General features: G+C 43.1%; 2 gene segments (V, D, J or C); both read left to right on the top strand.

Moving 5' to 3' along the window:
- Positions 1-5,223: 5,223 nt before the first annotated feature.
- LOC124869339 lies at positions 5,224-6,890 on the top strand. The segment is given in 2 exon segments: positions 5,224-5,816; positions 5,893-6,890. Coding segments are annotated over 2 exon segments (429 nt in total).
- A 13,246-nt stretch (positions 6,891-20,136) lies between these two features.
- LOC124870162 lies at positions 20,137-20,979 on the top strand. The segment is given in 2 exon segments: positions 20,137-20,314; positions 20,600-20,979. Coding segments are annotated over 2 exon segments (423 nt in total).

Raw genomic sequence — 20,979 nt, forward strand, 5'->3', positions numbered from 1 at the left:
CAGCGACGCCCGCCCTGCCACACCCACGCCCGGAGGTCACAGGACCACTACCCCAACACCACAGCACGCCATACAGTGGAGGACGGAATGCAGCAAAGAGCACCCAAAGCAAAAGCTGCACACAAAGCCCACACTGCGCAAATGTGCCCCCACCAGCCCCCCAAAAACGAAGCCCCCCATGAAAGTGCACCCCCACGAAAAGAAGACCCGCACCACCCAGGTCCTAGAACATGCTCGACACCCATACCCCTGCCAGAAGCAGCCCCGCAAAAGGACCCACTCTGTGGCCCACAAAAGGCAAGAGAGCCCACAGAGCCAAAACCAAAACCCATCCAGAAGCCGAGAGCAATCCACCCCGACACCAACCCTGGCCAGCCTGCACACTCGGACCATGCAGACCCCTCCGAACCCCCTCCCCCAGACAGAAAAGGGACCAGCATCAGTAACCGGAACCAAGACAAGGAACCAGAAACCGAGCCGGAACCACCCAAGACAAAACAACGCCCCCAACCATCCAAGGCCAACCACCCCTCCCCACCCCAGAAGGAAACCTACACCCACCCCAACATTCGAACAACTCCCAGAGCACATAAGACACTGGACACCCAGGCTGACCCCACCCCACCCCACCCCCTCCTGCAGACCCTCCTCCCCGCCAGCAGAATGTGCTCCTTGAAGGAAGGAGCACCTGCAATGAGATGGGACCTACCTGCCAGTTTCGGAGGCCCTTATGCCCACCGATACACCAAAGGTCCCCGAGCCAGGGCTGGGCGCCCGGGCATGCACCAGCCCAAAACCCCGGCAACATACCCGTCAGGACCCAAGACCCCCAAGGCCCAGCCAGGATCCCAGCCGGGGGGCGATACGCCCCAGGGACCCCGAGCCCCAAGCCCACCCCAGACCCACCCAGGAGCAGCACGGGCACCAGGCCAGTAACCTATGTCCGTCGCCGCAGGCCCCCCAAAAGCATCGCATGCAGCTACCAGATGTCCCCCCCAAGAGCACCAAAGCCCCACCCCGGCCGGGACCGCAGCCCCCAGCGCCAGACCCCCCAGCGATCCCAGCCCAGGGTCACCCCAATTGCCCCAACCCAGACACCCCCCCGAATCCGCCACAACGCCCCACAGGATGAAGCCAAGGGCGCCCCACCCCCACTAGGTGATGTAGCCGATTAAAGGAGCCCAGAGAGAATACCTATCAAATGCTTTTTCTGCATCAAGAGATAATATATTGGTTTCAATATTTTCACTGTAGGAATAATCTATTAAATTAAGTAATCTGCGTGAATTAGTGGATGAATGCCTACCTTTAATAAATCCAGTTTGGTCAGGATGTATTATGAGAGGAGTAACCTTTTCTAGTCTTTTTGCGAGGGCTTTACAGATTATTTTGAGATCGACGTTAATAAGGGATATGGGTCAGTAGCTGGTAGGGAGTACTGGGTCTTTTCCTGGTTTTAACAAGAGAGCGATGTTGGCAGAATTTATATCTGGCGGGAAGTCTGCCATTTTTTTCGGTTTCCAGCACCATTCTTTGGAATATTGGAGCCAAAATATTCCAGAATTCTTTGTAAAACTCTGTTGGGAATCCATCTGGGCCTGGAGCTTTTTTATTGGGCATGCTTGTGAGAGCTTCTTGGATTTTGGCTGAAGTCAATGGTACATCCAGGGCCATCGCTTGATTACCTGATAGTTTAGGAATTGTTACTTTATCCAGAAATTGATCAATGTCATTATCTGACGGGTCTATCTGTGGTGAGTATAAAGCTTGGTAGAAATCTCTGAAAGTGCTGTTTATTCTTTCAGGATCATAAACTATATTCCCTGTCGAGTCTTTTACAGCAAATATTGTTGTTCTTTATTTATTTTTAGTTGGTTAGCTAAAAAGCTACCTGATTTATTGCCATGTTCAAAGTTTTGTATACGAAGTCTTTGTACTAAGAATTGGGTTTTTTTGTCGATGGTTTCATTTAATTCTAGTTTGGCTTTACGTAGTTTGCCCAACTTTTCCTCTTCCTGGGAAGCATCTAACAGTTTAATAGTTTCTTCTAATTCCTGAATACGTTTGTTTTCTTTTTTCTTCTCATGTGATGAGAATGAGATTATTTTACCTCTCATCACTGCTTTCCCTGCCTCCCAGAGAACAGATGTTGATGTCCCCGGGATATCATTAAATTCCAAATATGAAGTCCACTCTTTTTTAAAATATTTAATAAATTCTTCGTCCTTAAGCAATGATGTATTAAACCTCCAGTTTTTGCTTTGTGGGTTTTCTTTCTTATTTACTAGAGTTAAGGAGACGGGAGCATGATCGCTGACAGCTACAGGGTGTATCTCAGTGTCTGAAATGTCAGTCAACAATGAGCTGCTGACTAAGAAATAATCCAGACGAGAGTAAGAGTGATGGACATGTGAGAAGAAAGTATATTCTCTGTGATTAGGGTGAAGAGATCGCCATGCATCGCAAAGTCCATAATCACTCATGTACTGTTTAACTATATTTATTGATTGCCAACTGCGCTGAGTCCCTGTTGTACTCTGCATGTCTATTTCTTCGTTTAGACCAAAGTTGAGATCGCCCTGAAGAAGAAGTGAGCAATCCAAGTGTTTAGACAGTGCAGAAAAAAAAGAAGGGAAAAATGGGGGGTCATCAACATTTGGGGCATATATACTGACAATACATATCTTTTGGTTATGTATAGATATTTTTATTATTATAAATCTACCCTCTGGATCTGTAACTGTGTCTAATACTGTAAAGTTAACATTTTTGTGAATTAAGCTGTGGCAGATTTATGAATCTCTTGTAATAAGACAACGTCTGCCTGTAGTCTTTTAAGCTGATTAACATTTTTTAACTTTTTCTCTCTGGTGCCGGCTCCATGCACATTCCATGTGAGAAACCTTAATGTGCCCATAGTTGTGCGTGTATCGCTAACATTGTACAGCACATGTCACCACAGAAACAGATAGACCCAAGTGAAATCATAGTCAGTGCTTGGGGTTGCCTGATATGAAGTCCCGAAGCAGAGATATGGCAGGGAAAAAGACAGAAAATTAAGAGGCTGCTGGGGGAAGAAGGGATGAGAGATATAAGGTTATGTCAATAGATATTTGTGTGTGTGATGAGAGATATAAGGTTATGTTAATAGATATTTGTGTGTATGTGAGTGTGCTTTTTGTGTGTGACAGAGAGAAAAGAGAGTGACAGAGAGGGGTGGTAACAAGTGTAAATAAGAGGGAGATGAGAGATAAAAAAGGAGCAGATACCCAATAGCCCAGCCTTGGGTCCACCCACATCAAACAATGCAAACAACATGAGCTGTGCTTTACATTAGATTTGCCAGATATCTAACCTCTTATCTAACTAGTGTTACATGTCATAGAGTAATCTGCTGTTGCTCCTAATAAAGCCAGGGAGTGATTTCCCGATCTCTAAATAACTGACCATTGATATAAAGTTTGTCTACAGCTACTGTAGCTCTGATGCCTTCACTGATATATTTCTTCCTAATTGGGAATAAAACTCGTCTCCGATCGAGGATCTCCTTTGGAAACTGGTCATTGATGCTGAAGTTCGTACCCCGCAGCTCTCTGCCCCGACCTCTGACCTGCTCTTTTTGTTTATAGTGCTCGAATTTTGCTACAATTAGCTGAGGTCGGCTGTGTTTCTTACCTCCGAGCCGGTGAACACGATGGAAAGTGATGTTTTTTAACTCGTCACTTGGGAGTTTTAGCTGACGGAGAAATTCACGGACGTGCAGCCTTCATAGGACAGAGTGTTATTCTAAATGCCTATAAAAACTATTCACTCCCCTTCTATATTTCACTTTTTGTTTCATGAATCAAATCTTGGTCAATAGAATTTGGTGTTTTTGTCGTGAGTTTGCTAACAGCAGAAAAATCTCTTGCCAGGTTCCTCAGGTATCAGATGTGAGAAGCTCTTTTCAAGATTAGCCACCGGTTCTAGATTGGATTTAGATCTGGGCTTTGACTGGACCATTCCAGAACATTTCTCCTTTTTGTATATCTTCTTTGTTATGCATGGTGTCGTTTTCTTGGTGGAACATTATTCTCTTCCCAGGTCGTAGTTCTCATATCATCCTCCAGGATTTAGATTTGAAAATTTTCTCCTTAATGTTCTGCTCTTTCATTCCACGTCCCCCAGGGTCTGCTGCTGAGAAGCATTCCCAGAGCATGATGCTGCCACTACTGTGCTTTAAGGCAGAGGCAGTATGGTTGTGGTGATGTCCAGTGTAGCATCTAGTCTCACAGCACCAAGTCTTTTCAGACCAAAGAACCTTCTATCAACTACATGCCTTCTAAGTTAGACTTCAGAGGAACTATTTTCAACTGTGTCTTTCTCTTTGCTTCTTACCCATACAGCTTCAACTGGTGGAGAACCTGGTCAGTAGGTGTTTTTATATTCTGGTTCTCTGTCTCATCGTAACCACTGAGGTGTTTAACTTCTTCAAGGTGGTTGGATGTTTCTTGGTGGCCTCCATCAGTCTTCTTCTTGCTCAGTTAGTCTGTGAGGATGATCAGCTCCAAGCTGATTTAGACCAGGGCCTTAATCCGTTCACTTCTTCATGTTTAAGTCCATACATGTTCTGGTTTATGTTTCATTGAGCTTCTTTTGCAGTTGGTTGCAGTGTTAGCAGGAGAACTGAAGAACCAGAACCTGGACCTCCCAGATCCAGCTGTTTTCATGCTTCAGCCACCTGACGCACCTCAGCTGCACTCAGATAATCTCCATTTTACTAATTGTGACATGGCTGGTATCAATAAGCTGGACATAGGGTGAATTAGGTCACTTAAAGAAGATGATTGTTCATGGAAACCCTTATTGTGTCATTTATTCATTGAAATCAGATTACAAGAATGTGTTTTTTACTTTGATATGAATATTTTTCATATTCGTTAAAAAAGCCAAATTGTTTTGTTTTGTTCTTCTGTTAAATGGAGGTTTTATTAAAGATTACAAAATAAATTACTGCAGAGTTAAAATCATCACAACTTGTCACCACACTGTCATCAAAGCTTTGATCTGTAAAACCTGAAAGGGAAAAGTGAAACAAACGTTTGAAAAATATTTTTTCATCAATTATTTTCAACTTATCTGAGGTCGGATAGAGAAAGTAACTGGTTCAGGAAAAAAAACCAGACATCCCTCCACCCAGAGACACTCTACAGTTCATTCTCAGTGGAGCAGAGAGATGCTGGGAGGCATCATGGAGGTTTGGTCTGCAGAGAGCCAATAATTATTGTTATTAACATGAACTCTACACATGATGTGCAACATGCTTTGACCAATGAATGGTTAATATTGTAACATTTCTAATCCAGGCTCAGAAGATCTAAAGTAAACCCAACTGAAAAGACACAGTCCAGACATCCAGCGACACCTAAAACACATCCAGTTATTATTCTTGGAGCCATGCTGGGAGAGAACAGTCAAATCACAATGAGACAGCAGTTTCTATTTGGTTTAACTCTATGTGGCAGTAAGCTAAACTGTTTTCATCATGATTTCATCTAGAAAAGCAGTAAAAAGGTGAATCAAAGGAGGCTGAACACCTTCTAGAGTCAATGAAATCCTCTAGATGATCTGTTCTTGAACCAGAAGAAGCTGAGAGCCTGCTCACCAGGAGGAAGAGGAGCTGAGATGTTCAGGGAGGAGCTGAGATGTTACTGAACTCTAGAAGATACTCAAACTTCCTCATTCAACACAGTTCAACACAAAAACATTAACTCTGCTCAACATGCTGTCTTTGCTCACATCTGGATTTATTCTGCTGGTTCTGCTCATTAGAACAGGTTTGTTGGACTCTTTCAGAAAATAATTTATTCCTTTTGTTTGTGCTTCACTTATATGACATTTTTCTTCCTCCAGATGTAAACTGTCAACAACTCACTGCACTGAAGACTGAGGAGTCCAGTTTAGAGGGCGGTTCTGTTACTCTGTCTTGTAGTTACACCAAAGGTTCTGCTAATTATTTGTTCTGGTATCGACAAAATCCAGGAAAACCTCCAGAGTTCCTGAAGTCTCACTCACCTTCAGGAGGAGCAGAAAATCTGGACGGACTGAAATTTGAAGGAAACCAAGAGGAGATGAAGATGACCATCTCCTCTGCTGCAGTGACAGATTCTGCTGTGTACTACTGTGCTGTGAGGCCCACAGTGACAGGAAACACCAGAACTCTGTACAAGAACCTGCAGTACTCCACATCATCCACTAGAGGGCCTCACACACTGTTAAACCATTGATTGTTGAGTCTTTGGACTGATGACAAAGACAACAGAGACATGAAGCAGTAAAGATCAGAGACAGAGCTGCTGTGGAAGCAGAAAACTCTGTGATTGGTTGAGTTGAAGTGGCCCCGCCCACTGAACTTCAGCTCCTCCAATGACATTATTCCTTCCTCCACCTATTTTGTTGCTTAAAATTCCTGCAAAGTTCTGAATTTAAGCTAAAGAACCTCCAGACATCCTTGAAACCAGTACCTGAACCACCAGTCCACGGTCTAAACATTGAATTTTGAGTCTTAAACAAGTTATTTGACCAAATATGTAATTTAATCACAGAGTAATGAATAATTTCTAGGATTTATAATTCAGTATTTAAATGGTGATTTTTTTCATGTGTTCTAGAACAACCAACGAGAGGAACTGAAGTTCAGAAATATGAGAAAATCAGAGCTGATGTTACTTTTTACATTAAAATATGAACCCAGAATGACAGCAGAAGGATTTTCTGGTTTCTATCGTTTTAACTGGACCTAATCTATGTTTTCTTATAAAGACTGTGAACCAGAATTGATTAACACAGCATGTAGCTGCATATTTTATGTCTAAAGAAAAGAAAACTAAATAAAAACAAAAGATTTCATATTTTTCATCTTCGACCTGTGGACAAATAGACAGCAAGTTATTTATCTAGTATTTGTGTTTCTTGGAGTGGCCCTGAACAAAATGTTGTCTTTCTGGCGTCTTTTTTTATTTTAATAATGTATTTTAATTAGTAATGATTTCTATGTTTAGATGAACTTTGAGATAGGACTATTTGTCCATTCTGAAGCAGGTAACCAGGACATCATTTTTCAATGTTTTCAGAATTTGTTGAAACCAAAAAGCAAACTGAGAAAACAACGAGCAGACTGATCCATAATAAATAATTAAGCTGATTTCTATATGAAATAAGAAAACTTCTGTGTTAATCTACTGTAGCAGAGCTGCTTTTATAGTATTGCATGAGTGACAATAGAACAATTATATAACTATATAAAAGAAAACGTTCCAATCAAGCAGATTCTGTAAGACATGATGTGGTTCTGCTTTACCAGCTTAGATGGACCAACTGTGTATCGGATCAGACTCACAGGACACAAACTGGACGCTGACACTTTAAACAAATCAAACTCTTCTATTTTATTCAGTCTGAAAGATGAAAAATGTAGTTTTAACTGAAATTAGCTACACATTAGTCAGCATTTTAGCTTTGACTCAGCATTCTTTGTGTAGGAGGAAGTGACGCCTTGAAGCCCAGCTGTCCATAGTTTTCAGCCCACATGTTTTACACTCAAATTCATTTCCTTCTGATCACCTTCTAATTTGTGTGAATAAATTAAATGATAATTTTTCAGTATTTGAAGCTCAGTATCATCACTGTATTCCTGTGTGTTTCTTTCCTAATAATATATGGGATGCTGTATTAGAGCTGGGGATTATGGGAAATTAATATCATTTTCTTTATCAGTGATTTTATTGTCAAATATGAATTAAATGTTCAGAACTGTAACATGGTTATGGGAATTCTTGATGGTTTTGGACTTTCACCAGATGAGTTGTACAACTCAGAATTTAATTTAGATAAATGTATGTTTTTTTTTCAGGGTACAAGACATGTATCTCACATGCGCACATAACAGGAAGTAATAACAGCAACAAAAGACGACAAAAAGAAGAAAGGCAGAAACAGCCGAAAACTTCAAGGTGCCAAACATATGTAAAGTGCATTGAGACAGTATATTTTAAGTTTGTTGTATCCGGGCCGCGTACTAGAATTGAATCCAAACGTTCTGAGCATCGTACATTAGAGGTATCAAACAACTTGTTCATATTAAAAGTTCTCCCCCTTGTGTCACAGCAGCCATTATCAGTGATTCAATTTCTAACACTTTTCATACAGCTAAATACACTTGAATTATTTTTATTTAGCACAAGCATAACGGAAACTTTGCCCATATGACAAAAAGAACAAAATTAGCTCGATTACGTTCGCTCACTCATTCATCATTACAAACACTTCCACATTCCAAAAATAGCAAGAAATGTTTCCACATCTTTTTAAACATAGAGTATTTACCCTTAATCATAAAGGTGAGTACCTCTAGGGCAAGAGAACTAGATAGCGTAGATAACCAGGTTTTCAGCTGAGGCCTAGCAATAGATTTCCATGATCTGGCTATAATATATTTTGCCTGTAGCAAACGGTAGATTATGTTTTTTTTTGTCAACATTGCTTAATTGATTTTCAGTGGAAAAAATCCCTAAAATGCATAGTTTAGAACAATAATCCATCTTAACACTTGTGATGTGTGAAACTTTATCCAAAACCTCCCTCCAAAATGTTTGGATCTCAGGGCATTCCCATAAGCAATGGATCAGAGTGCCTTTGGCCCCACATTTAGCGCATATATCTGGAATATTAGAGTCAAATTTGTTTAATAATGTTGGGGTAACATTCAGTTTCAATTCAATTCAGTTTATTTATATAGAGCCAATTCACAACACATGTTGTCTCAAGGCTCTTCACAAAGTCAGGTTCATACATTCCAATTAATCCTAACATATGTTCTCATTAGACATTTATATTGGATCAGTTTAAGTTTAGTGTTAACAGATTGTGTCTGAGCTTTCAGACAGGCCATCTGCCACTCATTCACTGATATATTACTTTTTAAATCTTCACACCATGCCAGTCTTTTGTTATCTGAGGAGGTTTGGGAACTGTCTTTGATGGTATTGTAGAAACGAGATATTAGACCCTTCTTCATTTGGTGGTTTATTGCTAGGTCCTCTAATGAAGTGAGAGTGGGTAAGGTAAGAGATTTTTGTGTAACTAATATAAAACTTCTAATTTGAAGAAACTTAAAAAAAGGCTTAGTGGGAATTTCAAATTTGCGTTTTAAGCCATCAAAACTCCTCATAGTGCCTTTCTCAAATAAATCTTCAATTTTACATAGACCTTAATCATGCCATGTTTTGAAACCCATATCTTTTCTACCTGGTTCAAATGTCATATTGCCCCAAATGGGAGAAAATTGGGATAGTGTTGGTACTTCATCCTTGAACCTATGTGCATCAAACCAAACTCGAATGGTATTTTTTACTAGTGGGTTTAATGTATTTTTTAACAAATCTTCATATTTTCTTGAATATAAGTAAGAATTTAGGGATAGGGGGGTGGTATTAGTATTTTCTAAGTTTACCCAAGATAAACCAATCGCTGAGAACCAACAGGAGGCACTAGAGAGCTGAGCAGCCCAATAGTACCATTTCAGAATCAGAATCAGAATCAGAAAAGCTTTATTGCCAAGTACGTTTTTGGACATACAAGGAATTTGTTTTGGCGTAGTCGGTGCAATACAATACAAATTAAACAGTATAAACATATCTACAATATAATATAAATATATGTGCACAGTTTTAAGTGAATGAGAGTAAATGTAGAGCAGTATAAGATGCAAGAGCAATACAACAGTGCAGGTGATCATTGTGCAAGTAAAGCAGGAGTCCAAGCTGAGCGTTAATGTAACGCATAAAGTTACAGGTTACAGGTGACCTGTCAGCAAAAAAAAAGGGGGGGGTGAAAGGGAGAGTGTCAGGGTGGTTTCTGGGCTTTGTTAACCAGGCTGGTGGCAGATGGGAAAAAACTGTTCTTGTGGCGTGAGGTTTTGGTCCGGATGGACCGCAGCCTCCTGCCAGAGGGGAGAGTCTCAAAGAGTCTGTGACCGGGGTGGGAGGGATCAGCCAGAATCTTCCCTGCCCGCTTCAGGGTCCTGGAGGTGTACAGTTCCTGGAGCGACAGTAGACTGCAGCCAATCACCTTCTCAGCAGACCGAATGACACGCTGCAGCCTGCCCTTATCCTTGGCTGTAGCAGCGGCGTACCAGATGGTGATGGAGGAGGTGAGGATGGACTCAATGATGGCTGTGTAGAAGTGCACCATCATAGTCTTTGGCAGGTTGAATTTCTTCAGCTGTCGCAGGAAGAACATCCTCTGCTGGGCTTTCTTGATGAGGGAGCTGATGTTTGGCTCCCACTTGAGATCCTGGGAGATGATGGTTCCCAGGAAGCGGAAAGATTCCACAGTGTCAATTGTGGAGTCACAGAGGGTGATGGGGGCAGGTGGGGCTGGGTTCTGCCTGAAGTCCACAACCATCTCCACTGTCTTTAGAGCGTTGAGCTCAAGGTTGTTCTGGCTGCACCAGTCCAACAGATGGTCCACCTCCCATCTGTACGCGGACTCGTCACCATCAGAGATGAGTCCGATCAGGGTGGTGTCGTCCGCAAACTTCAGAAGCTTGACAGACTGGTGACTGGAGGTGCAGCTGTTGGTGTACAGGGAGAAGAGCAGAGGAGAGAGAACACAGCCTTGGGGGGAACCGGTGCTGATGGTCAGGGAGTCAGAGACGTGCTTCCCCAGCCTCACGCGCTGGGGAAGATTTGGTACCCCTAGCCCTCCTCTATCAAATGGAAGATATAGTAATAATAGGCGCAATCTGGGCCGTCTGTTATTCCAAATGAAATTATTAAAGATTGTTCGCATCTTTACAAAGAAACCATTTGGTGGATTGAGGGGGATGGCCTGGAAGAGATACAGGAATTCTGGAAGTACGTTCATTTTGAGAATATTTATACGGCCAATCAAGGAAATGGGCAACGTGGACCATCTGTTAATTGATTCCACTACTGAGTCAACTGTTGGTGTGTAGTTTGCCAAAACCATTTCATCTATGTTTGGAGTAATCTTTATACCCAAGTAAGTAAGGCTGTCTTTGCTACTTGGAATGTAGTGTGAATTGGTGGATTGCTTCTTTCAGATTGTTTTAGAAATAGAATAGTGGATTTAGATTCATTAAGTTTATTACCGGAAATATTGCCAAATTCCTCAACAGTTTTAAGTAGCTGGGGAATTAAATCTTTTATTTTGGACATCATTAAAATTATGTCATCGGCAAATAGTCCAATTTTAAATTCAATATTATTTATTTTTTTTTATTTTTTTTTACCGTGTCCTGTCCGGCCGAGTATCGCTCAGAATTGTTGTCTGAGTGCCAAGAAATTTCCCAAAAGATTTACTTTCACAAGCAGAGCATCACAGCTAATGCTTTAAAGCTCTGCTTGGTTTTTATAAAAGAAACTTTATTATAAACTTCTGTGGGAATATTTCAATTGTTACGGACACGGAGACTGAAATAAAAAGACAGGGAAAAAGGGGAAAAAGGGGAGAAAAGAGTGGAGGAGAGAAAGAAGGATGAAGAGAATACAAGATTACACCCTGCTTGCTTATACATCTGCAGCTGTTTTTTTGTTAACAAAATGGTACACGGTGTTTATGAATGTAAAATGTACTTAGTGAGAGGTGCAGCCTAATATAAAACATCTGTGTATCTGTCAACACCTGAAGCTTAACACCTGTGAGTATGAGTGTGGACGTGCTATTGTATACAAGGTTTCTCCACAAAAATATGCAATAGGGAGTGTGAGGACCCACCGACCTGCCCCATGGTCCCTGGACGGACACTGAGGGGATCCGAGCCACAGACATCCAAAGGCCCCCCAAAGTACAGGAACCCCAGGAGAACCACCGCCGGGACTACCACAACCCCCCCAGAGAAGAGCAATGGAGAGTCTCAGGGGAACCACCCAGCAGCGACAGTGCAGAAGCCCCAGGGAGCCGCAGCTACAGGCCCCGCCGGCAGCCGTCCACGCCCGAGCAGATCCAGCCATGGACCCAGAGACCCAAGACCCCGGGACACACCACCCCCCAAGCAGATGCCCGACAGAGCCCAGGGGGCCGGGCCCCGGCAAGCAGCCACCGGGAGTGAGCCAGCACACACCAAAGCACCCGGCCGCGGACACCGAGAACCACAAGTACACCAGCGAGCAGAGACTCCAACCACCGGCAGGTAGTGTGGCGGGGAGGAAATAGGCCCCCCATAAGATGGGGGGGCCTAAGCTGATCCAGGAGCGGGAGCAGTCCAAGACCTAACCTGTCACAAAAAAAAAACAGAAACAGGCACACACAGTCACAATCACCCACTCCCACCCTCATGCATGCACATAAAATCACTCGCACCCAACGTAAAGACAAACAACAATGGACGTCATACACTCACTCACACTCCCCATGCATACTCTATACTCCCAGGTACAGGCGCCGGTACCCCCTAGGGGCAACCAGCCCTCGGACCCAGGAGGTGGTCCCCTTCCCTCCTGGGTCAGAGACAGGCAGACAGCGCCAGCACTGCCCAGACCCGCGCGACCCCGGCCCCTGCCCCAAACCCAGTCCCCAACAACCGCCATCCGCCTCTGGAGAGGGGGCTAATATTATTTATTCTAATGCCTACAATATTTAGATTATTCCTTATGGCAACAGCCAATGGCTCAATTCCCAGCACAAAAAGGAGAGATGAGAGGGGGCAGCCTTGACAAATGCCTCTAGCTAGGTTGAAGTGTGTGGATACAATATTATTGGTTATAACTGATGCTGTAGATTTATTGTAAATTATTTTAACCCAGGTTGTAAAATACTTGCCAAAGCCAAATTGAGAAAGCACTTTATAAAGGGAAGCATGCTCCACCCTATCGAATGCTTTGTCTGGAGCTTGTGGAGATATATTATGTGTGTGCATCATTATTATTATGTTCATAACCAGTGTGGGAAATAAAATGTATAACCTGTGTTAGTGGCCTGCAGAATAGTATTGCACAAACTTGGTCTTGAGTGTGGTGAAGCAGAAAAAGACTGAAGAACTGTAGGGGTGAGAGAAGGATGTGAACAGATTAACAAGCCAAGTATTCCCTTCTCATATCAGCAGAAAAGCAGAGTGCAGGTGCAAAATATGCAGAATAATAACTTTCTTAATATGGTCAGCCGGAAAAGTGTGTACGTAACTCTATGTGTGAAAAAAACGGTAAACAGGGGCGCTGCTCATTCTTCATGTGTGTTTCAATAAAAGACATGAGCCCAGTAAAAAAGCTCAGAAGACATCTCTGCGTGAGCTCTTCCCCTGGGCCCAGGTATTTTTGAATACAGCTGTCTCCGTGTGATTTATTCTAATGTGTGTGATTCTTTCAGCTTACGGTGAATAAACCAACGCGCAGGAGTTACCCGTTAAAGGGAAACTTCAACAAGCTGTATCTGGATGTTATGTTCAGTACTCGACGGATTCCGTGGTGAGCTTGCCGTCTTTTTGCAAATCCATTCTGGTCAGGGTCAGAGAGGGAGGGCAGAAATCTTTCAAGCCTGATTGCTTGGACTTTTGCTATTATCTTGGCATCGGAGTTTATAAGTGAAATTGGTCCGTAGGATTCACATTTTGTAACTGAATTCCCAGGTTTTGGTAGTACTGTTATAACAGCATTTTGCATCGAGGGAGGTAATTCCTTTGTTGTGTAACTTTCCACTAACATATCGTAGAGGGGTTGTACTAATTTGTTTTATAATATTTTATATAGGTTTGAAGGTATCCCGTCTCTTCTGGGTGATTTTCCTGATTTTAGTTTATCTATGGCTTTTAGTTCATTTATAGATATTAGTGCATCCAGCTCTGCCTTGGCTTCTTCCCCAAGTATGGGGGTAGTTATCGAATCAAAAAAGGAGTCCAACAAAACCTGTGTTATCTGTCCCTTAGAGGTATATATCTTTGAGTAATAATCTTTAAAAAGATCATTTATTCTTTATGGATCTGTAATATTTTCATCTGCAGTTGTAATTTCATTTATTACCCTCTCATTCTGCATAGCTTTTATGCGCCATGCTAAAAGTTTTCCCGCCCTCTCTCCCTGGTCATAGTAAGCCTGTTTCAGTCTGAATGGTTCTGCTGAGGCTTTATCAGTGGTTAGTTTATCATATTTTGCTCTCAGCAATATCAGTTCTTGTTGTTTTTCTTTAGAATTATTTAAACTTATCTCAAGTTCAGCCTCTTTTATTTGCCCCTCAAGCATCTTCTTACTCATTTGATTTGACTTGCTTTTTGTGTAACTTATCATCTGCCCCCGTATAAATGCCTTGAAGACTTCCCATCTAATAGATGCTGTAGTCTCTGATTTATTGAAGTTGAAGTAATCATCAATATTTCTTTCTACATGTTTCAGGAAACTAGGTGTTTGCAATCAGTGAGGTTTAAAGCGCCAGACAGGACTGTGTCTAGAAGCATTCAAGGATGAGAATTTAAGCATGCATAGTGAGTAATCCGAGATCAATATGCTTTTATACATACAACTGGTAATTCTGGGTATCAAAGAATTTGAAACCAGGAAATAATCCATACGGCTGTAGCTCTTGTGGGTAGTTGAATGACAGGAATATTCTCTCTTTGTTAGATTCATTACTCTCCATATATCTTTTAGGTTTAAGTCAGAGATGAAATGTTGTATAGCTTGTCTACTCTTAGGGTGAGACGAATCCGAGCCAGTTGATCGGTCAAGCTTCGGATCTAGAGTACAGTTAAAGTCCCCGCAAATAATCACATCACCATGGAGAGCAGCAATAGAGAGGAACAAATTATTGTAAATGTCTGGGTCATCTATATTAGGGCCATACAGGTTAACCAATATTAAGTTTTTGTTCATCATTGAACCTTGAATTATAATGAATCTTCCGGCAGGATCTATGATAGTTTTTTTAATACATATATGTAGGGATTAATGGCCCTGGTAGGGTCTCCCATGGCAAACAGGCTGTGGGTGACGGGTCAGACAAAGAGGGGTTCAAGACACCTTCATGAGGACCACACAATCGAGGCACATAACGTTGCCCGGTACGGCGGAGAAAGGGTCCCGAACTAGAGCCAGGCCTGGGGTCGGGACTCGTAGGAGAACACCTGGTGGCCGGGTTGCTCCTCGCAGGACCTGGCCCGGGCCAAGCCTGAATGATAGAGGCGAGGCCATCCCCGAGTGGGCCCACCACCTGTAGGGGGAATGATGAGGGACCGGTGCATAGAGGATCGGGCAGCGGACAAAGGTGGAGACCTTGGCAGCCCGATTTCTGGATGCTTAGGCTGGCTCTAGGGACGTGGAATGTCACCTCGCTGGGTGGGGGGAGGAGCCTGAGCTTTTGCGGGAGGTCGAGAGATATCGACTACAAATAGTCAGGCTCATCTCTATGCACAGAGGTGCCCGCGGGGAGAGGCTGGGGTGGGTTTGCTTGTTGCCCCCCAACTCAGCCGTCGTGTGTTGGGGTTTACCCAAGTGGATCAGAGGGTCGCATCCATGCGCCTTCAGGTTGGGGACAGATCTCTGACAGATCTCTGACAGATCTCTACAGGCCGAGCAGTAGTACGGAGTACCCGGTCTTCTTGGCGTCCCTGTCAGGGGTGCTACATAGTGCCCCTCCTGGGGCCTCCGTTATTGTGCTGGAGGTCTTCAACGCCCACGAGGGAACTGACAGTGACACCTGGAGAGGCGTGATTGGGAGGAATGGCCTCCCCTATCTGAATCCGAGTTTCAATGGTGTTTCATTATTGGGCTTCTGTGCAAGTCACGGATTGTCCATAATGAACACCATGTTCAAGCATAATGGTGTTCATCAGTGCACTTGGCACCAGGACACCCTAGGCAGGAGGTCATGGATCGACTTTGTTGTCATGTCTTCAGACCTTCGGCCGCATGTTTTGGACACTCGGGTGAAGAGAGGGGCTGAGCTGTCCACTGATCACTGATGGTGAGTTGGATCCGCTGGAAGAGGAGAAAGCTGGACAGACTTGGCAGGGCCAAGTGCATAGTGAGAGTCTGCTGGGAATGTATGGCAGAGCCCTCAGCCAGGGATGTATTCAACTCCCACCTCCGGGAGAGCTTCGACCAGATCCCGGGGGATGTTGGAGACATAGAGTCCGAGTGGACCATGTTCTCCGCATCTATTGTCGATGCTGCTGCCCGTAGCTGCGTCCGTCAGGTCTGTGGTGCCTGTTGTGGCGGCAATCCCATAACCCGGTGGTGGACACCGGCAGTTAGAGATGTTGTCAAGCTGAAGAAGGAGTCCTATCGGCTCTGGTTGGCTTGTAGGACTCCTGAGGCGGCTGATGGGTACCGTGAGGCCAAGTGTGCCGCGGCCCAGGCTGTGGCAGAGTCAAAAACCCGGGCCTGGGAGGAGTTCGGTGAGGCCATGGAGAAGGACTATCGGTTGGCCTCGAAACGATTATGGCAAACCGTCCGGCGCTTCAGGAGGGGGAAGCAGTGCTTCGCCAACACTGTTTACAGTGGGGGTGGGGAGCTGCTGACCTCGACTGGGGACATTATCAGGTGGTGGAAGGAGTACTCTGAGGTTCTCCTCAATCCTGCCGTCACATATTCCCTGGTGGAAGCAGAGGCTGGGGACTCGGGTTGGACTTTTTCATCACCCAGGCTGAAGTCACCAAGGCAGTTAAAAAGCTCTATGGTGGCGGGGCTTCAGGGGTGGATGAGCAGGAGTTTGGTCCACATTGCCAGCACTAAGTCGGACCTGTTCCCAGTGCATGTTGGACTCCAGCAGGGCTACCGTTTGTCAATGTTCTAAGGCGCAGCCAAGGGCCAGCGGGGTTCTGGTTTGGGGACCAGTTGATTTCGACTCTTCTTTTTGCAGGTGACGTGGTCCTGCTCGCCCCCTCTAGCCAAGACCTACAGCATGCGCTGGGGCGGTTCGCAGCCGAGTGTGAAGCAGCTAGGATGAAGATCAGCTTCTCCAAGTCCAAGGCCATGGTTCTCAACTGGAAAAGGGTGGCTTGCCCTCTTCAGGTTGGAGGGGAGTTCCTGCCTCAAGTGGAGGAGTGAGGGGAGAATGGAGAGGGCGATCGACAGATGGATCAGTGCGGCTGCCGCAGAAAGGGGGACGCTGTGCTCTCGATTTACCTTTCGGTCATGACCAAAAGAGCGAGATCCCGGATACAAATGGCTGATTTGAGCTTCCTCCGTAGGGTGGCTGGCCGGGCACTCCCTTAGAGATAGGGTGAGGAGCTCGGAGATGCTCCTCCACATCGAGAGGAGCCAGTTGAGGTGGCTCGGGCATCTATACCAGATACATCTTAAATGACAACTGATTTATTTCTGTTTTTGTAGAACAGATTTATCATATTTAACTCCCATATTTATTCCACTTTTATCGAATACACATTGCTTTTTAACGTAGATGGTATTACTATGAGCTCATTTTAATACTTCAGTTTGTACAATGTAAATAGTGCAAACTGGGCTACATTTGTTTGGCCTCGCCAAAACCTTTTACTAAATGAACATTGCAAAACATCATGGAGATCCTTTTGAAATCCTAGGAAAAGCCTCAGATTGTATTCATCAACATCTTGACTATAACTCCAGAAAATCTGGACTGAATCAGTAGAAGAATATTTGTTCCACATACGTTTTAGTGGGTAATGTGCAAGGCAGAGCTGGCATTGTGTCATGTTGTCTCCAACTGGATATATTGTATTGAAAAAAAGAATAATTTATGACACACGATGTAAACAACTGTGCAAAATAATATTCTATGAGAAGTTATGTATACAAATGTACAAAAAAGAATAACCAATGAAAAACTGTTCTCTGGTAAATACAATGAATACCTCACTGCCAGAGTAGTCAGCTACTCTGCTGAAACAAATAAGTACATTGAACTATCACAACGTGTCTTCTTTATTTTTATCCCTCTAAGTGTTTTACATGTTGACCGTAACAAACCTCAGTCAAGTTCCTTGTTTGTGACACAAACTTGGCCAACAAAGCTGATTCTGAATCAAACCAGCCTTGAATCAGTCACACACAAACAGCCTCTCAGCCTCTTTGTTCTTTGTTCTGGAGCGGGGGGTGACTGTTGCTGTGACGTCCTTCACAACAATAATTACAAATGTAAAATAAGTAAAACATTGTTGAAATAGCAGACATATAATGTTAATCTGCTGGAAATAAGAAGTAGCACTTTAACTTACTCAGGAACTCGCCCCCCTCCTCCATCCTCTTCCTCATCATCCTCTTCCTCATCCAAATCTACGCATGGCGATGTCACTGGTCCACCAAATGTCGTCCCGAACATTCAAACCGGTAATTTTCCTCTTCTGTGCCGTTATAAATGAGAGATTAACTAGAAAAACACACCGTTGGAAGCTAACAGAGCAGAGCGCTAGCTAGTTCAAGAGGCCTGCAAATTTACGCAGGCAAATTAGGTGAGCGGAGAAGGTGCTAGAAAGATTAGCTATACCTTGTTGGAAAGGTGAGTTTCTCTAGTTTGTAATTTTACCAGACATGGGGGCGTTGCTTCAAAATGAAAGGTCTTTTCCGTAGCATTTTGTTCCCAGAGTCAGCCATGTCTGAAGGACTTTGAAATGTCAACATGTGTGTTTAAGTTGTTGTAAAACTAAAAGTATTTGTGCAAAATTAATTTGGAGAATTATTTTATGAACATTAAAGACTCCTCTTGAGAGGGATTTAATAATAATAAAAACCTGGTGGTGTTTGATCCAGTTTTAAAAAAAGCGAAAAAAGGGCGTTGCTCTGTGTTGCTCTCTTCATACTGGTCTTCATACTGGTACCAGTATGCTCGGGCTTAACAGGTTAAAGAAAGCGGGAAAGAATCACCTGGCCTGATCATTGACTAGGGGTCATACAGGCATTTAACCGGTGTATGCTCTATGATCATCGTCATAGTAAACTGGTCATTAATCTTAGAAATCACCATTACAGTTAATGCATTCAGTTATTTTTAGAACCTTGTTTATCAAGCACTATGTGAGCATCCATTTCTATTTATTTTGTAGTTTTCATGGTGCTGGAACATGTTCTGGAGATGCAAGGATTATCCTGGATGGTCTGGAAAGGAGAAATAAATATCTGAACACGTCAGAGACTCTCTTCTGTGATTTTGTTGATGTCAAGGGCTTCTAAATGAAGGTTGTGAAACGTTAAATGTTATTTTCTAGTCAGTCTGAAATATAAATGTGTAAAAAAAAAAAAAAAAAGACAAATGGTCTATGATAGTTTGTTTTGTAGTTGCTATTAATTGTACAGCATCACAGCAATTTTCAAAGTCCTCATTGGTTTTGATTTTGGTGTGCCACCCTAATATTTTTATTGGCCTTAAGAGGCAAATTTAGTCCGTCAGGTTTTGGCACCAGAAAACCACAACAGGATACTCCAAGAGTGTCTTTCTTGGTCAGAGGTGGGCTGTTGGACTGTCATGGGAGCTGTCTGGATCTTTGCTGATTGTTCCCACCTCAACTACCTGTGGCCAGAGACAGTTGGGTTTCTGCTCAGTTGGTCGGTTTGTCAAAGATCACCTCCACGGATCACGTTATAGAGTCAAGACTCAATAAATGTCCTGTAAATAAAATGTTTCCTCAAGGAATGAGAGAGATTCCAAGTTTTCCAAGAATAAACTGTCTCATCACAGAGTTGTTTTCATATTAAACTCTTTCAAACATGTCATCATTGCACTAAATCCAGGACAGGATCACATTCAAAGTTTGACACATTAAATATCAAGATTAAAACTTTGGACTAATAATGGATCATGTTTCTATATTTCTAAACTAAACAAAAATAAAACATTAATCTGTATAAAATGTGTCTCTCAGGAGGAATCTTAACATCTTCTGGTGGTTTTCATCTAAACAGACAGAAAAACAAGGAATGAAGCCATGAAATCATTCATTGTTCTGTCAAACCAGCATCAAACAGCTGGACTGAGAATTTATTTGGACTAAATCACATAAACTTCAACACTTCCTGCTGAACATGCAGACTGGAAACCTTCTTTCTATGATTTGTACCAAGCAGGGGCTTTAATACCAACAACCAAGCTGGGACTGCAAGGTATGAACCTCAGTTTGATCTGCAATGACCAGAAAGCACCTTCTAGCTCCACTAGAGGGCGACATGATCCAGTAGGCGGTGCTCTACCTGTGCTCTGTGCTCCAGCATTGTGTCAATAATAAGTGGTGCTGTGAAGAGAACAATTGTCAGACTGAATGTTGAACATCAGCTAGTTTCTCCTGCTGATTTAAACCTTGTTGGACAGATGGAACATTGGCTGTGGATTATTCTTGCTGCTCTTTTCTTTGGTAAGATAGAAAGCTCAACATGTTTCCTCTTCAAACACTTGAACACATTACTGAGCTCTACATGAAGAGCTTTTAATGTTCCTTCTACAGAAGATCAGAGCAGATCATTTCTGCTGCCATTTGTTACCTTGTAGAAACACCTGATATGGTTCAAAGTGACAATGATCAGTGAAAATGACATTTATTCTACATGTAATAGAAGTCTTTAAAGCTGCTGATTGTTCTCCTTTAATCAATCATCTTCATTGATTCATCTCTTCCTCTGCATGTTCTGTTCTTCTCCAGAGTGTAAAGGAGACACAGTGAAGCAGCCAGAAGGAGATGTTGTTGCTGCTGAAGGAGAAACACGGACTCTGGGATGTACTTTTGAAACCAGCTCTACAGCACCTACATTGTTCTGGTACAAATTGGAGCTCAACAGTTCTCCAAAGTACATGCTGAAACAATACTATCAATCCAGAGAGAATGCTCCAGAGTTCAGCAACGACAGATTTCAAGCAGAGGTTAACAACTCAGCTTTTGATCTGAAGATCCAGGATCTCCATCTGTCAGACTCTGCTGTGTACTACTGTGCTCTGCAGCCCACAGTGACAGGAAACACCAGAACTCTGAACAAGAACCTGCAGAGCATTGTGTTGCAAAGACATTGCAATACTCCACAATAA

The sequence above is a fragment of the Girardinichthys multiradiatus genome, chromosome 6 (genome assembly GCF_021462225.1).
Source record: "Girardinichthys multiradiatus isolate DD_20200921_A chromosome 6, DD_fGirMul_XY1, whole genome shotgun sequence".
NCBI lineage: Eukaryota > Metazoa > Chordata > Actinopteri > Cyprinodontiformes > Goodeidae > Girardinichthys > Girardinichthys multiradiatus.